Source organism: Acipenser ruthenus, chromosome 10 (genome assembly GCF_902713425.1).
Source record: "Acipenser ruthenus chromosome 10, fAciRut3.2 maternal haplotype, whole genome shotgun sequence".
Lineage (NCBI taxonomy): Eukaryota > Metazoa > Chordata > Actinopteri > Acipenseriformes > Acipenseridae > Acipenser > Acipenser ruthenus.
This window is the reverse complement of record NC_081198.1, coordinates 48,490,824-48,513,101: the sequence shown is the minus strand read 5'-3', so window position 1 is coordinate 48,513,101 and position 22,278 is coordinate 48,490,824. Positions and strand designations below refer to the sequence as shown.

The following is a 22,278-nucleotide window of genomic DNA, read 5'->3' as shown; positions in this document are numbered from 1 at the left end:
ATGAAATCTCTCTCTCTCTCTCGTCTGCAGGGCCATGAGAAATGTGCCTTGTTGATTCTTGGCAAGATAGAGGACCAGAACCTCATCAACGCCACCAACGCAGCCCTGCAGACGTGAGTCCCAGCTCGGCTCCGCTCTCGTCAGCATGTCTTTAACAAGGGGGTCCGCAGGGTTGCAGGACACACTCGCACTCTGTGTCTGTGTCTGTGTCTGTGTGGGTCGAGTGTTTCAATAAGCAGGGTCTTACTGTATGGTAGTGGAGAGTGTCAGGAAGTTGACAGCTACTGGTCAACTACCAAGGTGATGCCCGATAATCAAGGTCTTATTGTGACTGTTGTCATTGTAAAGGTTTTTAAGATTAAAGATATCTTGTTCACTGGATCCAGCTTGGGATTTCACGAGGCTCGGGAACAGGGCAAGGTTCCTAGTCCTCAAGAAGGTTGGATAAGCGGGGGTAAGGCTCTCTGGTGAGTTCCTGAATTTCGTGGTCTATGAGTGGTTCTAATCTTCCCTCTCTCCCTCTCCCTGGTCTCCAGTCCTCTCCACCTCGCTGCCAGGAACGGACTGAAGCAGGTCGTCCAGCTGCTCCTCTCTCGAGGGGCGAGCGTACAGGCACTCGATGAGAACGGTATGTCAGCACCTACTGTACACACAGACACAGGCACACAGATACCTAAACAGACACCTACTGTACACACAGACACAGACACACAGATACCTAAACAGACACCTACTGTACACACACAGACACACAGATACCTAAACAGACACCTACTGTACACACAGACACAGACACACAGATACCTAAACAGACACCTACTGTACACACAGACACAGACACACAGATACCTAAACAGACACCTACTGTACACACAGACACAGACACACAGATACCTAAACAGACACCTACTGTACACACACTGACACTCACACACTGACACCTTTTTCCACAGCAGTGGTTACTTTATTTTGCAGCCCCATAGTGTCTTTTAAAGGCCCTGACATTTTTGAACTGTGGAATCTAAAGAGTTCTCTGTCCTTGCCATGCTGGCTCCCTCTGCAGACTGGCTGTGTAATTGCGCTCGCTCGCATGACTCATGACAGTGTCCCAACCCGTCGCAGTCTGCATGTCTGTGTCTGTTCTTTCTGTCTGCATCTGTCTTGAGAAAACAGCTTTCAGAAACCTGTATCCTTATTGGACTCTCTGCTGGTCCTTCCACAAGTCAGTCTGTCTCTGTCTGTCCCCTCTCTGTCTCGTCCTGTTTGCATGTGTCTGTGCCCCCCCCCCCCGTACTAACGGAATGCTTTTCTCTTGTCTTCTTGCTCTGTGCCCCCCCAGGTCACACCCCAGCCTTGGCTTGTGCTCCTAACAAAGACGTAGCTGACTGCCTGGCCCTCATTCTGGCTACCATGATGCCTTTGTGCTCCCCTTGCAGCTCGGGACCCCCTATGTTGAAGCCTGGCCGATCGGGGAGGGGGGGCTGTGATGTGCGGGACCCTCACGCTCGCCGGGGTCACGGCTGCTCCAGCGAGCCCCCCCCTCCCCAGAGCAGGAACAGCCAAGCGGAGGAGAATGATTCGGACTCGGAGACCTTCTGAGACTCAACGACGCAACACCTTTTCATGTGCTTCAGTGCAGCCTGCCTGCCTGCCTGCCTCCCTCCCTGCACAGCCCAAGAAATGCTAAACGGATCCAAATTCTCAACGCGGTGGGGGGAAGAGTGCAGGAAACTCCAACACCCAGAGCTGGGAGCTATGCTGGTCTCCAGCAGAGACTGTAAAGTCCTGTCTTACTGTATCGTTCTACAGCTCACTAGTTGATGTCTGTGAATCTAGTTGGTGTAAACCTGGGCTGTGTTTTTTTTTTCTTTTTATAAACCAGTATAGGCTGTTACCAACCAGAAAACAGTTAACCTGTTTTCTCAGTTCTTCTGCTGTCAAAGTCCCTGTCCTTGTGAGATGATGCCCAGGCCAAGCCCAGGACTCCAGTATGTCAGTAGAAACATGGCTGATGTCATCCTCAACCCACTAGTTTCAAGGAGGGAGGGGGGCGGCCTGTCATTGTAGTCTTCTGCCAGTGTGTTTGAAGCTGGCTAGCTCTGCCCATGTGTTTAAAGCTGGCTAACTGACCATGTGTTTTCTGCTCCAGCAGGGGACCCCTCGTCCACCGCGGTTTAGGGTGTTTGTGAAAGGGGGTCCCTCTGTATTGAATCATACGGCTCCAACGGACACACCCGCACAGCGCCACCTGCAGGAAAAGGACCGACACAGTGGGGAAGAATCATCGTTTTGATTTTAGATTTTGTTTTTTGTTTTTGTCGCTTAATCATTTTAAATAATAATTTCTTTGAAACTTTGGACAACTGCCACTAGACAGCATTCCTACTCTTCACACAGGGACCTTGTTTAACCTTCTGAAATGGTATGCCTTCTAGGGAGCTGTTGGACTAGCGGCAGGGGGGTGAGTGGACGAGAGAGTGAGCACTTAATAATGAAAGTGTGACTGTTAGTATTTAAGACCAAGCAGAGATGCTAGGGTATATTGCCGGGCAGAGCGTTGTTGCTTTTCTATTAAAATCCCAAAGCGTTGCCTTCTGAATTCTGTAGCTGTTCTCCAGCTACTGGATCGGTTCCCAGGACAGGCAGATGCATCACTGAAAATACCGTACTGTCAAGAAACAAGACAAGTCATTTGTTTATTGCTTTCAATGCAAATGTAATGCACATTGAAATCTTTAGTGACATACAGAAACTGGTTTTGCCAATCCCCTCTGTTGGGAGTGATCTGTTCTTGTCTGAGAGGGAAGCTTGGTTTTGGCAGCTCTGCAGTGTGTGTGTGTGTGAGCGTGACTGGGTTCTGTGTCAAAGGTACGATTTATCATTATTTATATAAAGAAATGTGTTCGCTGAGGATGTCGGGACAACATTGTCGTCCAAGGTTTTGTAAGTTGTGTGAATCCCACAGCTCAGCTACTCGCTCACTGTGTGGGCAAGGGTGGCAGTATTCTTGTAGTCCTTCCTGTGTCTTGCCTGCTTGATATATCCTGCACACGAGGCTCCTAGCAATGGGGATCACTCCAGTGTCGCAAACCAAAAGATTAAGACATGTTCTGTGATGTAAAAAGCAGCAAAAAATGTGTTAATCCTTGGTTATTTCCCCTTTATTTTCTTTACCTCTCCCCCATTCCACTCTGTAGCAGCCCATCCGTGTGTCACACCATCCAGGTTTCAGCAGTGTTCTAACTCTAGTTAGTACCCTTCCTGTAATGGTGTGGACTTTAATTGTGTGTCAAACCTGCACCTCCATTAGCGTGTCTGTGGCAAGGATTGTACTGTACTGTACTGTACTGCAGCCTCAAGTCTTTCCAACCTGTGATCTACCAGTAGAGGTCTTTCGTTTTATTAGTGTCTGAAAAGCTGCTTGGTTGTGTTTGCATCTTACTGAGTGTCAAAGGAGATTTGTTGAAAATTCTTAGCGGGGTATAAACCAGTTTAGGACCAGGATGCAGCTTTTTAATTACAGTCAGCACTCGGATATCCGTTACCCAGATACATGTCAGTCGTGTTTTACCGCCCTTGTATTAAGAATAAAATCAATCCCCATTATTTATATAGATAGATAGATAGATAGATAGAAAATAACAAATGAATGCACTTACCCGTCACACATGATTTCCGACTCCATCACCAGTTTTCTGATACAAAGCCCACCTCTTCAATGTTACAATTTATTTGAATATCCGTCGCAGCCCGTGTTTTTGCATGCCAAATCAGTCTGAAAGTAGTTGCTATTAATAGATACAGACAATAAATCTACCCACTACCCAACCATGCCCCAGTTTTGTCTGCTCATGAATATGCATGACAGTGGCAATTCCTTTATATTTTATCTTTATCTTTAATTATATCTTTGTTGTATTTTACAGAATTTTGCTTTGTATTTTACTGTTTGTGTTTTTTTGTGGGTTTTTTTTGCGGTAAATAGTGAGACCCTGTGCAGTTACAAAGCTCTTCCTCTATTTGCACCTGACAAATGTAGCCAAAACAAAGCAGAGACAAGCTACGGTAATGTAGCAGTTTTAGATACTGTGATGTATTTTTTTAAAATCTGTGATCTTTAGTTGTTTTTGTGCATTTTCATTTGCAATTGAACTGTGACATTAAGGCCTTATCAAGCACTATATTCTGCTACTTTGGATACTGTTTTAATTCTGGAAACTGCGTCTTTTTTTTTATTTTTTATCTTTTGCTCAATTGCGTCGTATGCCGTTTCACGTCGTATGCAGTTCCGTGCAAAAGTAACATTTTTACTTAATTTTGCTGTTGGGTCATTAAACGGAATTTTACATACTGCTACAATATATATCGGATTTAAAAGTATATACTGTATTACAATCCACGTGTCGTCTTTTGGCAAGTGATATTTTCATTATCATATTGTTCTGAATTAAAACACTTCTGTTGAAAATATAGTACTGTACCAACAAAAGCAATACAGTACATCTAAATCAAAGTCTACTTATTTTAAAAGTCTTTTCAGATATGTATTTTTGATGTTGTATCATTTTTGTGTTCCCTGAAAAACAGACAAGGGTTGGAACTGGCCAAAATGCAATAATCAGATATGCGTCGCATGCGTTTAACCATCACTGAAGTCAACATTGTATAGGGTTGGATATGTGAGTGCTGACTGTAGTACACTTAAACAATTTAGAATAGGATTGGAGAAAAGACCTGGACTGGAAGGACCCGGGGCTGCAGTTTGCCACACTTGAATCTGGACTGGTCCTCCTGAGAGGCAGCCAGCAGTGTTGGTGCCTCTCTTCCCCTCTCCTCTCTGAGAGAGCGAGCTGTGGGTGCCAGGTGGCTGGCTCTGTGTCTCAATGAGGGATTGTACTGCCTGGGGCTCCAGCTTTCTCCAGCGCTGCATTTCCACTGTCCTGAAATCCTGTTGAGGCAGCTGATGATTAGTGGGATCAGTCAACAAGCTCTTTAGATACACTGTGCTCTGATCTGCAGAGAGGAATTAAATATCTTTTTACTGTAGAAACCTAGCAAGAAATGGTTCCTCTAGCCAATGTCTTTCCTCCTTGGACATTGGCAAAAACAGGTCCCATTGTCTCTGCCTGGAATCCCAACATGACTGCCTTTCTTGAGCTTCTGTTTCTATAGTTTAAAACAGAAGTGTTAATTACCCAAGACCTGGTTTGAGCACAGTTGTATTGGACAGAGGAAACACAGTGTGCTAGTTCTGGAAGCTTGTGGGGATGTTCTGATTAGATTAGATACCCTACCCTACCCTACCCACGTGCCACTCTCACTCAACTGTCCAGTGCCTTTTTACACTCTTTGTATTCTTAAGATCTCTGTTTGCTCTATTAAAAAAATTTCTGTGATATCAAAGCAATATGAGACCAGTGAATTTTCTTAATTTAAGGAGGGAGGATTGTAGGTTAAAAAATAATAAAAAGGTCCTCCACTCCTCCCTCTCTCTCTCTCTCTCTGTTGAATGTAAAAACCATTTTGTTTCATAAACTTGTCAGGGTGCAGAAATTACTATAAATGTAAAACTTTTTTTGTACAGAGCAATTGTTTTGTGAGGCAGAAGCAGTGGTGTTGACTAATAAAAAATAAAAAAAAAGGTTTCTGGAGAACCAGACGGTATGAAATTGTCAGTGTTAAAAAGGCCATTGAAAGTTGTGACAATCTGCTAACTGTGTGAGTTCCTGATACAGTAGTTAAATAAGCAAATGGCCTTGCATTGGTTATGTTTTATCTGTTTTATATATATTAAAATATAATATAAATATCATCTTCAGTGTGTGTTTTTGTTTACTGCCGCAGTATCGGCAGCAGCCTCTGTTAACGAGAAATCAGCCAATCACGGTTAAGGAATTCAGAATTCCAGCACATCATATCCCGTGTCTGATTAGGTGTCACTGGAAATGTTTAAATATGACCCAAACAAACAAACAAACGAGAACAGCACTGAGTTAAACACATTTAACATTGGAAATATTTTACAAAAAAAGGTTAACGAGTTAAAAGAAACTTTGTTTAGACACGCCAAAACATCGCGTCTCATTAACAGGACGTATTGGCTCCAGTAACAACCTCCATCATCAAGGGATATAAAGTGAGTGTTTTGAACCCCGATCCCCTGGCTCCTGGCTGGTTATTTCTTGAGCGCTCCAGCCCGTGCGCTGTTGATTTTGTCCAGCAGGGCCCGGTCGGTAGTGGGGGTGCATCGTGATAGGACCAGGTTCAGTTCACTCTCACTCCTCCTCTCAATCGCAGCCTCCACCGCCTGCTCCAGATCCCTGAGCAACACAGAGCAGCCTGAGTCACGCTGCCTTCACAGCATTCACTACACAACATCTTATAGGAACAAGAGATACCCAACTCACAACTTCAACAAATATATTACAATTGAAGCAGTCAGTGCAAGCATGCGACACCAGGAGTTACCAGTCTTGAAGAACTGAAGTGCCACATGTCAGGATCTCTGAAGTGCTTACAGAACCGAAACTGAGCAAAAACATCAACCGTGTTCATTTATGAGACCCTGGCTCCACAATGCTGATGCCTGCCGTTTCAGTTTCTACCAGGGATTACCAGGGCGTTCTTACAGAGTTTAATTTTACTAAATAGCAGCAACCACACTAAAACAAGCTCCAATTTCTGCTCATTAAACAACATTAAAAAACACATCACTAATATGCTGCACTTGCTTCTACCTAGTCTTTTCAAAGCCATTACAAACCTGAACTTTAACACACTTCACCTGGACAGAGCCCTGCCTCCCCCACCCCCACCCTGTCAGGCAGGGCTGGCAGTACTCACCCCACCGCTACACTTCACCTGGACAGAGCCCTGCCTCCCCCACCCCCACCCTGTCAGGCAGGGCTGGCAGTACTCACCCCACCGCTACACTTCACCTGGACAGAGCCCTGCCTCCCCCTCCCCTACCCTGTCAGGCAGGGCTGGCAGTACTCACCCCACCGCTAGATGAGCCTTCACTTTCTGCTCCAGGGTCACTTTGGTCACGTATTTCTTAGCTTCGTACTTGTTGTGATGCTTTACACAGATCTCTACAAAAGGCTGTTGAAGAAAAGAAAACAAGTTTGTGTGTTCTCAGGTCACCCCTGTAAAATATTAGATCTGACATTTCCTGGAGATCTCAATGGTTTTTTAAGCATTTAGTGACCAGCTGGTATCTGTAAGTGATGTCACAATAGCGGCTTCGCCAAGCTTTTAATTCAGAGCTCCTCAAAGCAATGTTCAATCCGTATAACAAAAAGAAATGATTTCATTGAGTCTGTGATTGTAAGTAAATGTGTGGTATAAACAGAAAACACAACTGGTGAGTAAAGACCCCATTTTGTTTGTTTCTTTCTTCCCTCACTCATTGATTATTAGAACCATCGTTTATCCTCTTGATACTCCTCCACATCTACACACAACACTGTCCAATCTAACCTCAATACATTCCAAAGGCTATTAGTTAAGTCAAGTGATTGGTCATGGCAGTTTTTTTCAGTTTGTTTTCTCTCCTGCTTGGGAACCTGTCCCTAGCTCTGTGTGAATCAATGAAGTATCACAGTTCAGAGCCTGGCCAGCTCTCCGCCGGGTGCAGGAAGTAGGATGCTGGGTTAACGTACCAGATACCCGATCGGAGACTTCTTACTCTTGGAGAACTTCTCCAGCTCCTCCCAGTCCTCCTTCTCGGCCAGAGCAGAGATCTTCAACCACCAGAACCTGACGGACAGGCAGGAGACACATCAGGAGAGTGAAGAGGTCAGGTGAGGGAGACACAGACAGAGAGGATCCAGAAGAAGGAGAGACAGACAGACAGGATCCAGAAGGAGAGACAGACAGACAGGATCCAGAAGAAGGAGAGACAGACAGACAGGATCCAGAAGGAGGAGAGACAGAGGCAGGATCCAGAAGAAGGAGAGACAGACAGACAGGATCCAGAAGAAGGAGAGACAGACAGACAGGATCCAGAAGAAGGAGAGACAGACAGGATCCAGAAGAAGGAGAGACAGACAGACAGGATCCAGGAGAAGGAGACACAGACAGACAGGATCCAGGATCCAGGATTCAGGAGACAGACAGACCAAGGAGAAACAGACAGACCGACCCTGCTGCAGGTATAAGCCTGTACCCCGCACCCTGAGCCTGCTCTGAGCCCTGCCGCACCTCTTGTCCGGGATGCGGAAGTCCTTGTACAGCTGCTCTGCCTGCTTGTGCTTGCTGTCCAGCAGCAGCGAGTGCACGGTCTCGTGGAGGGAGCAGTCCAGGTAGGGCTTGTCAAACTCCTCCTGGAAGCGACGCTGCCACCGCAGCAGTTTCATCTGCTCCTCCGTAGCCTGAAGAAAACAAAGCAAACAGACACGGACACATATGTTAGATTAGTGGTATTCGTTTAGCGCCCTGCAGTGTTGAGAGACACTCTCTTTCCTATAGACCTGTATACAGCTCTGCAGTGCTGAGTGCAGTTCTCTTTCCTATAGACCTGTATACAGCTCTGCAGTGCTGAGTGCAGTTCTCTTTCCTATAGACGTGTATACAGCTCTGCAGTGTTGAGTGCAGTTCTCTTTCCTATAGACGTGTATACAGCTCTGCAGTGTTGAGAGACATTGTCTTTCCTATAGACCTGTATACAGCTCTGCAGTGTTGAGTGCAGTTCTCTTTCTGATGCTCTCAGCACTGCTCACCTTGGCAGAGAACTCGTTCTTGGCTTTGTTAAACTCGTCCACGGCGTTCTGCAACGCTGCCATCCGAGCCTCGACACTCTGGAAAAAAAAACAAAAAAAAAACATATATCTTAGTACCAGTCTAGGAAAATACCCATCCTCACCCCTCACTGTCCCGTCCACACTGCCCCCCCCTCCCCTCCTTACCCCCTCCCCGTAGCTGGCTCGCCGGTGGGTTCCCCCCTCCCCGTAGCTGGCTCGTCAGTGGGTTCCCCCCTCCCCGTAGCTGGCTCGCCGGAGGGTTCCTCCATCCCCTCCTTACCCCCTCCCCGTAGCTGGCTCGCCGGTGGGTTCCCCCCTCCCCGTAGCTGGCTCACCGGTGGGTTCCCCCCTCCCCGTAGCTGGCTCGCCGGTGGGTTCCCCCATCCCCTCCTTACCCCCTCCCCATAGCTGGCTCGCCAGTGGGTTCCCCTCTCCCCGTAGCTGGCTCGCCGGTGGGTTCCCCCCTCCCCGTAGCTGGCTCGCCGGTGGGTTCCCCTCTCCCCTCCTTACCCCCTCCCCGTAGCTGGCTCGCCGGTGGGTTCCCCTCTCCCCGTAGCTGGCTCGCCGGTGGGTTCCCCCATCCCCTCCTTACCCCCTCTCCGTAGCTGGCTCGCCGGTGGGTTCCCCTCTCCCCGTAGCTGGCTCGTCTGTGGGTTCCCCCCTCCCCTCCTTACCCCCTCCCCGTAGCTGGCTCGCCGGTGGGTTCCCCTCTCCCCGTAGCTGGCTCGCCGGTGGGTTCCCCCCTCCCCGTAGCTGGCTCGCCGGTGGGTTCCCCTCTCCCCGTAGCTGGCTCGTCTGTGGGTTCCCCCCTCCCCTCCTTACCCCCTCCCCGTAGCTGGCTTGCCGGTGGGTTCCCCTCTCCCCGTAGCTGGCTCGCCGGTGGGTTCCCCCCTCCCCGTAGCTGGCTCGCCGGTGGGTTCCCCCCTCCCCGTAGCTGGCTCGCCGGTGGGTTCCCCCCTCCCCGTAGCTGGCTCGCCGGTGGGTTCCCCTCTCCCCGTAGCTGGCTCGCTGGTGGGTTCCCCCATCCCATCCTTACCCCCTCCCCGTAGCTGGCTCGCACGTAGAAGTTGCCCAGTTCCTGGTGATCATCGTCCTGGTTGAAGAGGTCCTTCAGCGTGTTCTGCTCCTGGTGCTTACAGAACTGAGACACAGAGCAAAAAACAAACATCAATACTCTACACTCTTCCGCAAGCTATCCTTCTCATGGTGCTACAGAACTGAGACACAGAGAAAATGAATAACCAGCAATCCTTCTGCCAGTGCCTGTCCCCTCCTGCAAGCTCTCATTGTATTCCTCATCCCTACACTAAAGGCTAAGCTCCAAGTACAAATCAAACTGACAGACAAAACAAAACAGATCTCAACTGTGGCTAAAATCACACCTTAGGGCAGGGGTGCCCAATCCTGGTCCTGGAAGGCCGATGTCCCTCCTGGCTTTTGTTGCAACTGTGCCCTAAATTACTTAATTGGACCAATCAAGCCATTATTAGAGGCTTAATTGGTCCAATTAATCAATTTAATGTACAGTTTGAACAAAAACCAGGAGGGCATTGGCCCTCCAGGACCAGGATTGGGCACCCCTGCCTTAGGGCATTGGTTCCCAAACCGGTCCTGAGGACCCCCTGTGTCTGCTGGTTTTCATTCCAACTGAGTTCTCAATTACTTAACTAGGCCCTTAATTGAACTGATCATTTGTTTAATTAGATCTTTTTTAATTGTTTTCAGCTCTAATAGTTGCACATTTCAAATTAGCTATAACATGTTATAATTAACTTGAAGTCTGCAACTATTTAAGAGCTGAAAACAATTAAAAAGGTCTAATTAAGCAAATTATCAGTTCGATTAAGGGTCTAGTTAAGTAATTGAGAACTTGGAATGAAAACGAGCAGACACAGTGGGTCTTAGGACCAGGGTTGGGAACCACTGCCTTAGGTCATACCAGCAACCCCTGGTGGCCACGCAAAGTATAAGAAATGTTGAAAGCTTCTACCCGAGCCATTCTTGCTGGGTACGGGCAGCTTGCTGAACAGATGTGCTTGGTTACCTGTCTGTAGAGGCTGAGTGCGACTGGCTGGTTCCGCAGAGTCATGAAGAAATCCCCACGGTTCATCTCATTCTTCAGGTAGGTCACCACAGTGTACACTGACAGAGAGAGTGGGGTTAATAATGAAATCGCTGTACACACAGAGAGAGGAGTGAAAGAGAGGGGGAAGGAATGGGGCATGAAAACAAGAAGCAACTATGGACAGTGTTGACTTGCACACTAAGGAGGTCATGCAAAAAAGTCTGTTTCCAAATACCTTACAAAAATGCATTTTTAACTCAAATAACAATAATAAAGCAGCTGTATGAAGCTTGCAGTGGCCGGGGCTCGTACCCAGGTCAGTGTCCCCACTCTCGATGGCTTTGCTCAGGGCCAGCTGGCTTCTCTTCATCTTCAGCAGCAGAGGCACCTGCTCTCCTGACCGGGGTTCAAACTCCAGGAGCTGAGAGAGTTACAGAGGGAGCTGGTCAACAACACCCATCACACTGATCCTCACCCTTCCACCTCTCCTTCATCCCTCTCCATCTCCCTCCTGTTCTATCTCATCCCTCTCCCTCCTGTTCTATCTCATCCCTCTCCCTCCTGTTCTATCTCATCCCTCTCTCTCTCCCTCCTGTTCTATCTCATCCCTCTCCCTCCTGCTCTCTCATCCCTCTCCCTCCTGTCCCTCCTCACCTTGATGGCCAGCTCAGTCCTGCCACACTCGTATGCCCTCGCCGCGATCTCAGAGTACGAGATGCTCGCCGTGTCGCCCAGCTTCTGGTTGATAGCGCAAGCTATGACATCATCAGGCTCCTCCTTCTGCTGTACCTGGAGACAGAACAAACCCGGGGTCAACATTCACACACTCTCATGTACCCTGTCTGTCTGTCTGTCAGTCAGGTGATTCTCAACTCACTCCTTATCATTGCCCCTGTATGTCAGTGTTTCAGAGTGTGTGGGTGTGTGTGTATGTGTGTGTGTGTCCATGTGCCCCTGTATCTCTGACCTCCATAATCCCCTGTAACTCTGACCCCCACCAGTGTCCTGCTCACTGTCTCAGGCCCAGTGTTTCAGCATATGGCTCACGATGTCTATCTCTCTTCCCCCAGCCCTCTCTCCTATGCCCCCCGTCTCCTCTTTGCCTCCCCTTCTCCCTTGTCTCTGTCTCTCCTGTCCCCTCACCTTGAAGCAGGCCCAGTGTTTCAGCACCCTGCTCACCCCCTGGAACTCAGGGATTTTCAGGTAGCGGCAGATCTCGATGGCGAGCGGGTAGAGCCGGCGGAACACCAGCCTGCGGCACAGAAACAACATCAGAGTCCTGCAATCTATCAGCCACACTCAATAGAGCCCTGCACTCAACAGAGTCCTGCAATCTATCAGCCACACTCAACACAGAGCCCTGCACTCCAACAGCTGAAGATCCATACATTAGTTAAGGAGCTGGTTGGAAAACAGTGGAATGCCTGGAAAAGGGGCCATATTTCCAAAGAGTTTACCTTAGTCTTTAACTTAACTTCTATTATGTGAAAAGAGAAAAACACTTTTTGACTTTACAAAACTATTATCAGCCATCTACGTCATGTGATTGAGGGTCCCTTAAGCACTCTGAAGTTGCCAGTTTCCCGTTTTTTGTGTTAAAAAATGGCGTAAACATTTTGAAAACATGTCCTGAGGTTTCCAGCCCCAGCGCTGGACAGATTGAAAGGATTCCCTGAGCATTCCCAGGGGGGGGTCTGTCCAGCAGTGAGGCTTGTCAGGAATGCACAGCACTCACCTGTCAATCAGCACCTGCACAGTCATCTGTTTGTATCTGGATGCAGAGTTAAGGACAGGTTTGAATCAAGGAGAACAATCTGTAATCTGAGCTCACGATACCAAACTAACAGCTGTTTAATGTTTAATAATAAATAGTGCTTGCTGGAGTTCCCCTGGGACTCATAGCATTCTACACTCCACACTGTAAAACTACAATGCATAGGTCAAAGGCAACATTTCACAGTAACATTCAACTGCTATAAAACTGTCAAGAATATCCTCAGAACAAGAATGTGTGCTGTTTCTTGAAATACAATTTGCCTTTGCACTTGAATCCAAACAGGGCCCCTTAACTTGTGTTTGATGTTTAAGCGGTGTGCAGTGAAGGATGCTGTGCGTAGGTGAGTGGGATCCCCACGCTGTAGTCTCGAACCGCATTGAGGACTCGCAGGTCCAGACACATCCCCACAAACTGCTCGGGGGGGAAGTTACTGAGAAAGCACTTCCCAAAGGACGAGGCCTGCCAGGGGAGAGAGAAACACTGTGACACACGGCAACACACTGAGACAGGAAACCACAACACTGACACAGAAACACACACTCACACAACAACGCAGAAACACACACACACCAAGAAACACACAACAACACTAACATACACACACTCACACAACAACACAGAAACACACACACCCCCCCAGAAACACTGACACACACACCCCTCAGGGAAAAAGAAGAAAACACTGGCACTATCACACACATCTGTAGTGGAGTGTTTATGAGGACTTTGCATTCACTCCCATGAAGTCTCACTGCCTCACACTCATGTTTAAATATACACAACAATTGTACTAGCATTGAAATGCCTCTTCTCTTCACTCGCACAGCATCTCACTCTCTGACTCCCACATTCACACTGCCTCACTCTCACTCTCTCACCCTGAGCAGGATTTTCTGTGTTTCGGGCTCGTGCTCAAAGCCGGCTGCCTCCACACACTGCCTCACTGCCTCGGGAAGGAGGTTCTGCTCTTTGATTTCCCGCAGGTACTCGTCTGCCTTCTGACTCTCCTTCTGCACCGTGGGACAGGGAGGGGCGGGAGGGAGGGGAGAGGGTTATTCATACAGAGAGTTCAACACAAAGTCTACAGCGCACGAAACAAGACAGACCGGCAGATTTACCTCGTACTCTTTGTGTGCCTCCAGCAGGAGAGCCCCCGGAGCCATCGAAGCGATCTTGAAGATCTCCTCACAGGCACCTGCAAGGCAGCCCAGTGTTACATTGTGCTTGAGGATTCGGCACTGGCTGTAGGCAGGCCTGACCGCTCTCTGCCTGCCTGCCTGCCTGCCTGTCTGCCTGCCTGGAAAGTATGGTAGGGGTGTCCACCAGGGGCTAGGTTGAGTCCACCAAACTAATTTCATTTGCGACCCAGCAGGACCCTGTGTGTTGCAGTTCAGGAACCCTGAAGGGAGCAGTCAGCTCACCTGGCACCTCGTGCAGGAACTCGTGGAAGCTGCGACTCACGATTCGAACCCCGTCCAGCTCTGGGACCAGGAAGGATTCCTCATCCAGGTGATACGTGCATGGCGGTTAAGGAGGAATACACACGATGGAAAGCCAATCCCAAATACAGCACAAGAGTCTTGCTGGTAGTAAATATTCTAATTCTTGAACATGGCAATCATTGGCATACTTTGTTTAACAACATTAACAAGCTGTTACCAATGTGCTCACAATACAATTGTATTGCATTACATTGTATTGTAATATTGATAAAGGGTTCTAATGAAGTTGCAGAGGAGCGGGTGTTTAGCACAGTCCTGACACTGCAATGTGTATGAGGTGCTGCACACACTGTGAAGGATATTTGATGCTCTCTCTGCACTTCCCAGCCACCAGGAGCAGTCTGTCCCACATCAGAACCACGGCGGGCTGCTGGCTCTTGGGTCTGCGGCACCTGGAGGTAAGAAGACCACACTCACTCCCATTGCATAGCAGTGTGATCCATTCCTGGTTTTACTATCAGTTTAATAAGACACATCCAACCTTGCTACCTATACACTAGGGCTAATCAAGCACATATTAAAACCTGGAATGGATGACACATACACTGACACAAGAATGCATCACTTTCTTATGACACCTTTCCCAATATATGTATATATATATTTGCATTAGAAAACATCTCTTTCTAGGTGAGCCCTGATTTACTCACCACACCATCTGCTTCGGAGGGCTGCGGACTTTGGTGTCGAATTCACTGAGCTTCTCCTGGAACAGCAAAAACACAGAGAGACTGAGTGCTGCTGGGAGCAGGAGACAAACAAGACGACGTGACTGCAGCACAGCACCCCCACTCACCCCAATGCCCTTACAACAGCAAAGTGCAATAAAGCACAGTGAAGCCGTGGTAAAGGACAGATAAGCACTGTTAAACTCTGAGAGAGGTATGGCAAAGCTAATTTCAAAACACTGCAAACCAGTGTAAACTATTGGAAATGCATTGTACAACCATGAGAGAAACACTGGGAAACTGCAAAATTACCATGCAAATTTACTGCAGTAAACTCTTACCTTGAGGTTGGAGGTGCCCATCCACACGTGACCGGTGTCTGTGAACAGTGCCAGGTACTTGTAGCTGAAAGACGCTGCCATCTGGAAGTAGCTGCTAACCTGGGGGTCTATCCCTGGGGGGGTCTGGGGGTGGGGGGGGGGGGGGGGGAGAGGAGACAAAGCACTCAGAGACATTTGAAGACCCGGGAGAGGTGTAAAGATTTAGAACAGTAAATCTACACTATGTGGGAGTCGGTGCAAAGTCCAAATCAACACAACAAACATACATCTGTGTGTGTGCACAATGACCCTCACCACAGGAGTGGTGTGTGTGTGTGTGTGTATCAGCGTGTATGCATGTGTGTGGGTGTGTAGCAGTGTACAGTACAGTAATCCTCACCACTGGAGTGCAAGCCGTGTTGTCCAGCACGTACAGGTCTTTCCCGCTGGCCAGTACCACCTTGGTTTGTCTGTCCTGCGTCAGCACGGCCCAGCATGAGGGTGCCACCTGCAGGCCTGGTGGAAAAACACACACATGCACACACCACTGTGTTAAGAGACAGGAACACAACACTCCTCTGTTCAGGGTTACAACTGCTGCCAATGCAGCTTGCATTACCACGTCACTATATAGGTCACTACATAAGTCCTAAATGTGTAGTTTTGCCAGAAGTTTATGTTTTAGCAAACCCTTTTCTGGTCATTTGAAATTGTCCCTACCCACCGAGGGCTGCCGAAGACACTGCTGAGGTGAAATCACCTAGGCTTCCTGGAAGGGAAGGCAAGCAAACTAAGAGCTTTATTTGACCTAGTGTAGGACCAGATATCATGTTTTAAAATGAAAAAAAAGAAAATATATGTTTGCTATAACTTGTGTTTCTCTTTGGAAACTGAACATTTGAGACCCATAGTCAATCGAATTGCATGACAGGTAAGACTTATTATTTTGTTAGCTACAACCACTTTAATAAAGCTGTGTGCACTGGGACCAATCCCCTGCAGTTCAAACACACACTGTCTCCCACACTGCAAACGACATGTAAAGCGCTTTGAGATACTGTGGTATGAAAGGTGCTATTGAAATAATTAAAACTGAAATGTAATACAAGCTGTGCTGTTCTTCACATTAATCATGATAAACTCAGCAGACGGTGTATTGAGCAGCTCCTGGCTGCAGTACCTGGGACCTCTGGCAGGCGGCGCAGCTTTAGGTCGTCAATGTTGGTAGCCAGGGTGAACCGGAATGCTCCGGTCACTATGGCAACCCCGGTTCCATAGGCAGAGTGGAACACCTTGGCTTCAATCACTTGATTCTGCAGCACTTCCTGCAAGTAAACAAACAAGAGTTCACTGGGTCTGCTCCAAGCTGCAAGTATGGGGTCTCTGTGTGGTTATAAAGGCAGGCATGGTGGGGTATTATCCCGGTATCTGTGTTGGGTGGTGTAGGTGCAGGTGATGGTTGTGTATCTGTGTTGGGTGGTGCAGGTGCAGGTGATGGTGGTGTATCTGTGTTGAGAGGTGCAGGTGCAGGTGCAGGTGATGGTGGTGTATCTGTGTTGGGTGGTGTAGGTGCAGGTGGTGGTGATGTACTATGTTGGGTGGTGCAGGTGCAGGTGATGGTGATGTACTATGTTGGGTGGTGTAGGTGCAGGTGATGGTGGTGTATCTGTGTTGGGTGGTGCAGGTGATGGTGGTGTACTATGTTGGGTGGTGCAGGTGCAGGTGATGTACTATGTTGGGTGGTGCAGGTGCAGGTGATGGTGGTGTATCTGTGTTGGGTGGTGTAGGTGCAGGTGGTGGTGATGTACTATGTTGGGTGGTGCAGGTGCAGGTGATGGTGGTGTACTATGTTGGGTGGTGTAGGTGCAGGTGATGGTGGTATATCTGTGTTGGGTGGTGCAGGTGCAGGTGATGGTGGTGTATCTGTGTTGGGTGGTGCAGGTGCAGGTGATGGTGATGTACTATGTTGGGTGGTGTAGGTGCAGGTGATGGTGATGTACTATGTTGGGTGGTGTAGGTGCAGGTGATGGTGGTGTATCTGTGTTGGGTGGTGCAGGTGCAGGTGATGGTGGTGTATCTGTGTTGGGTGGTGCAGGTGCAGGTGATGGTGGTGTACTATGTTGGGTGGTGTAGGTGCAGGTGATGGTGGTGTATCTGTGTTGGGTGGTGTAGGTGCAGGTGATGGTGGTGTATCTGTGTTGGGTGGTGTAGGTGCAGGTGATGGTGGTGTATCTGTGTTGGGTGGTGCAGGTGCAGGTGATGGTGGTGTACTATGTTGGGTGGTGCAGGTGCAGGTGATGGTGGTGTATCTGTGTTGGGTGGTGCAGGTGCAGGTGATGGTGGTGTATCTGTGTTGGGTGGTGTAGGTGCAGGTGATGGTGGTGTATCTGTGTTGGGTGGTGTAGGTGCAGGTGATGGTGGTGTATCTGTGTTGGGTGGTGCAGGTGCAGGTGATGGTGGTGTACTATGTTGGGTGGTGCAGGTGCAGGTGATGGTGGTGTATCTGTGTTGGGTGGTGTAGGTGCAGGTGATGGTGGTGTATCTGTGTTGGGTGGTGTAGGTGCAGGTGATGGTGGTGTATCTGTGTTGAGAGGTGCAGGTGCAGGTGACGGTGGTGTATCTGTGTTGGGTGGTATAGGTGCAGGTGATGGTGGTGTATCTGTGTTGGGTGGTGCAGGTGATGATGGTTTACTATGTTGGGTGGTGCAGGTGCAGGTGATGGTGGTGTATCTGTTGGGTGGTGCAGGTGCAGGTGATGGTGGTGTACTATGTTGGGTGGTGCAGGTGCGGGTGTACTCACATTGCCCATGCTGAAGTGCCGGCGGAAGTTGCCGAACATGTCGTAGATCAGCACGGTGCCGTCCTCCTGAATGCACAGCAGGTCATCACTGACTGTCCAGCTAATGTGCACCACCACACCACTCTTCCACTGCAAACACCCAGGGAAAACAATCAAGACAACGACTCACTGTCTCCAAACCACCGCTAGAGTCAGGAATTCTCATTTTGTATTTACAGAAGACTCAGCAATGGTCTTTAAGTATGAGCAAGGGCTGTCTTTTTATTTCACAGAAAGTTTTCAAAGGAAGCAGGATGTAAACCGAGAGTACTTTAGAGCTACACCCCAGTGTAATTGCAGGTACTGGCTTGAAACTGTCAGCTGTGTTGGCACTTCGAATAATCTGATGATGCATTGAACTACAGTGTTTAACAAGGTGTTAAACAACACCTCTGTGTTCTTGATGACGTTTTAATGTATCAGATTTGGTTTTTATTTCTGTGTGGAAGGTAAATGTGCACCTCCTTTAATTTCCCTCACCCTGGTACTGTTAAGAAAGTGTGTGTGCATAGCAGCTTCACCCATTCCAGGTTTTAATACAAGTTTGACTAGTTAAAGTGTATAGGTAACAAGCTCAGGTGTGTCTTATTAAACTCAATGCAAAACCCAGAATGGATCAAACTGCAATGCATTTATTTACAACCCTGTGTGTGTTTGTGTGTGTGTCTTTGTGTTTGTCTAGGCGTGCAGTCTCAGTGTGTTTTCCCTGAACAGCTTGTCAGTGAATGAGGTGAAGTCGTACCGGGAAGCTGGCCATGGGCACTCCAGCAGCTGAGTAGATCTCAAGCAGGGGCCTGGCACTGGCAGAGCGCTCCCGTCTCTGACTCTCCTTCAGCAGGGCTACAGGGAACAAGCACACAGGTGAGCACACAGCAAACAAGCACACAGGTGAACACACAGCAAACAAGCACACAGGTGAACACACAGCAAACAAGCACATAGCACAGCAAACAAGCACATAGCACAGCAAACAAGCACACAGGTGAGCACACAGCAAACAAGCACACAGGTGAGCACACAGCAAACAAGCACACAGGTGAACACACAGCAAACAAGCACACAGGTGAACACACAGCAAACGAGCACACAGGTGAGCACACAGCAAACAAGCACACAGGTGAACACACAGCAAACAAGCACACAGGTGAACACACAGCAAACAAGCACACAGGTGAGCACACAGCAAACAAGCACACAGGTGAGCACACAGCAAACAAGCACACAGGTGAACACACAGCACACAGCAAACAAGCACACAGGTGAGCACACAGCAAACAAGCACACAGGTGAACACACAGCAAACGAGCACACAGGTGAGCACACAGCAAACAAGCACACAGGTGAACACACAGCAAACAAGCACACAGGTGAACACACAGCAAACAAGCACACAGGTGAACACACAGCAAACAAGCACACAGGTGAGCACACAGCAAACAAGCACGCAGGTGAACACACAGCAAACAAGCACACAGGTGAACACACAGCAAACAAGCACACAGGTGAACACACAGCAAACAAGCACACAGGTGAGCACACAGCAAACAAGCACACAGGTGAACACACAGCAAACAAGCACACAGGTGAACACACAGCAAACGAGCACACAGGTGAGCACACAGCAAACAAGCACACAGGTGAACACACAGCAAACAAGCACACAGGTGAACACACAGCAAACAAGCACACAGGTGAACACACAGCAAACAAGCACACAGGTGAACACACAGCAAACAAGCACACAGGTGAACACACAGCAAACAAGCACATAGCACAGCAAACAAGCACACAGGTGAGCACACAGCAAACGAGCACACAGGTGAATGCACACAGCAAACAAGCACACAGGTGAGCACACAGCAAACAAGCACACAGGTGAACACACAGCAAACAAGCACATAGCACAGCAAACAAGCACACAGGTGAACACACAGCAAACAAGCACACAGGTGAATGCACACAGCAAACAAGCACACAGGTGAGCACACAGCAAACAAGCACACAGGTGAGCACACAGCAAACAAGCACACAGGTGAGCACACAGCAAACAAGCACACAGGTGAACACACAGCAAACAAGCACATAGCACAGCAAACAAGCACACAGGTGAACACACAGCAAACGAGCACACAGGTGAGCACACAGCAAACAAGCACACAGGTGAACACACAGCAAACAAGCACACAGGTGAACACACAGCAAACAAGCACACAGGTGAACACACAGCAAACAAGCACACAGGTGAACACACAGCAAACAAGCACACAGGTGAACACACAGCAAACAAGCACATAGCACAGCAAACAAGCACACAGGTGAGCACACAGCAAACGAGCACACAGGTGAATGCACACAGCAAACAAGCACACAGGTGAGCACACAGCAAACAAGCACACAGGTGAACACACAGCAAACAAGCACATAGCACAGCAAACAAGCACACAGGTGAACACACAGCAAACAAGCACACAGGTGAATGCACACAGCAAACAAGCACACAGGTGAGCACACAGCAAACAAGCACACAGGTGAGCACACAGCAAACAAGCACACAGGTGAGCACACAGCAAACAAGCACACAGGTGAACACACAGCAAACAAGCACATAGCACAGCAAACAAGCACACAGGTGAGCACACAGCAAACGAGCACACAGGTGAATGCACACAGCAAACAAGCACACAGGTGAGCACACAGCAAACAAGCACACAGGTGAGCACACAGCAAACAAGCACACAGGTGAGCACACAGCAAACAAGCACACAAGCACACAGCACAGCACACGAGCACACATGTGAGCACATAGCAAACAAGCACACAGGTGAGCACACAGCAAACGAGCACACAGGTGAGCACACAGCAAACGAGCACACAGGTGAGCACACAGAAAACAGCAAACAAGCACACAGGTGAACACACAGTAAACAGCTGGATGTGCTCACCTATAGGCCCCCCATACGGGGCGGCTGCTATGAGGCAGTCCCTCAGCCCCTCTCTGAGGTTCCATCCCATCTCATACAGCTCGATCTTCCTGAAAACACAAAGTGGTGTCACTTTGTACTGCACAGGAAAGCGATACTGTAAGTTGTATGAATTATTTTAGTTTTGTTTTCTTCCTAATTGATACCTCCTGCCACTAGTTTAAAATAAGGCACGAGATGTTATACTGTATTTACCTTTATGAAGAGGAAGGGGAAATTAATTAAGAATTTGTCAAACGGCTTAGTGTCCGTTAAAATCCTACCTATAGTAACGAATTTACCTCCAGTTAAATCCCCAATCTAATTTAATAGAAATGCGTTTATAAGATGCAGAGGTCACCACTGTATTATGCTAAAAAGATACAAATGCATAACCTGATAACAAAAGCAGTGCGTCCAGCGAGTGTCACTGACAGTGTCAGATAGTCATATTATTACACAGGACGCGACAGAGGAACTCGTATCTAAATAAACCCTGTGTAAACGGGAATTAGTTCATACCTGTAAAACGCTTCCCCCAGCGGGTTCCAGTTTGCTGTCACGAAAGCCATTATTACACCCCCAAATGCGCATTCGTCGGTTTACTCCAGCATCTATATATCATTTGTTTTCGTGGATTGGTATGTGTTTACAGTCAGGCTGTGTTGATGAACTACCCACTCTTTCTTCCTCAAGTTTCTCACACAGGAGCACTGAGACGACCGGTTTCGCTGGCGCCATCTACTGCGTCGGAGGAACGGTTTTTCTTTTTGTGACGCATTTTAGATAGATGAACGGTAAAGCAATAAACACATGCTTATTGCAAACTGCTTTCTTTACACAGCAGCCACAGGGCCAGCTAAATGTTTTCCATTTTTTTGATTAAGTAAAAATAAAACTCAGGTGAGTACCAACATTGTTATGTAACTCTGTTTTTGATTCCTCAAACATTGTGTAAAGTAAATGGTGCAAGTTTGGCACACAGTGTCAAGCAGGTTTCAAGGGAGTGTGGGAGTGTGTCCATACAACTCAAACACAGCTATTCATCAAGGTCTAGGTTTTGATATGCGAGTGCAAAAAAGTCTTAAACTATGGACACATATAATAAGCAGAAATTATACTAGATTTTAAAAACTGGGAAAAGGATTCAAGCGCAGCGAGCTTGTCTGTCTGCTCTCTCCTTTTCCATGTCGGTCACCCCACTGCGGGCTCCACAACACGAGGCGGGAGTACACTTCACTTTTTAATACCTACACTGACATTTTTGATTGTTCAAAAATAAAATAAAATAAAATCCACTAGAACACACTGCCTCCCAGCCCATAGGGATCAACCACTAGACCACACTGCCTCCCCTTTCCTCGGCTCTCGCTACAATAGAAGATGAGACGTCTCTGTGCTTTTCC

The 22,278-nt window shown here is 48.1% G+C and overlaps 2 protein-coding genes across 5 annotated transcripts in view; one reads left to right on the top strand and one right to left on the bottom strand.

The window, feature by feature from the left end:
• LOC117409454 (serine/threonine-protein phosphatase 6 regulatory ankyrin repeat subunit B-like) overlaps positions 1–5,812 on the top strand; it is a 32,139-nt gene extending 26,327 nt beyond the window's left edge. For 2 of the 3 annotated variants that reach the window (XM_034015557.3, XM_034015546.3), the window contains exons 26-28: positions 31–113; positions 537–628; positions 1,340–5,812. In XM_034015557.3, coding sequence (XP_033871448.2) covers positions 31–113; positions 537–628; positions 1,340–1,599 — 435 coding nt within the window. In that variant the 3' untranslated portion in view covers positions 1,600–5,812. The remainder of the gene's footprint in view (positions 1–30; positions 114–536; positions 629–1,339) is intronic. The other variant, XM_034015565.3, reaches the window with a different exon arrangement.
• A 177-nt stretch (positions 5,813–5,989) lies between these two features.
• On the bottom strand, positions 5,990–21,615 carry LOC117413431 (vacuolar protein sorting-associated protein 16 homolog). 2 transcript variants are annotated; one of them, XM_034022615.3, is made up of 24 exons: positions 21,395–21,615; positions 20,855–20,943; positions 18,655–18,752; positions 17,874–18,002; positions 16,254–16,398; positions 15,474–15,589; positions 15,095–15,217; positions 14,736–14,791; positions 14,388–14,477; positions 14,005–14,099; positions 13,702–13,778; positions 13,462–13,593; positions 12,915–13,042; positions 12,542–12,577; positions 11,950–12,058; positions 11,461–11,595; positions 11,119–11,227; positions 10,786–10,883; positions 9,778–9,882; positions 8,721–8,798; positions 8,203–8,372; positions 7,662–7,758; positions 6,998–7,101; positions 5,990–6,320 (listed from the first exon to the last, which is right to left on the bottom strand). In XM_034022615.3, exons 1-24 carry the CDS (start codon positions 21,442–21,444, stop codon positions 6,176–6,178), a joined length of 2,514 nt encoding a protein of 837 aa, XP_033878506.2. In that variant the 5' UTR covers positions 21,445–21,615; the 3' UTR covers positions 5,990–6,175. The 2 variants fall into 2 exon arrangements, with proteins under 2 accessions (XP_033878506.2, XP_033878516.2); XM_034022625.3 differs by lacking the exon at positions 20,855–20,943 and having other exon boundaries at positions 21,395–21,614.
• Positions 21,616–22,278: the final 663 nt, after the last annotated feature.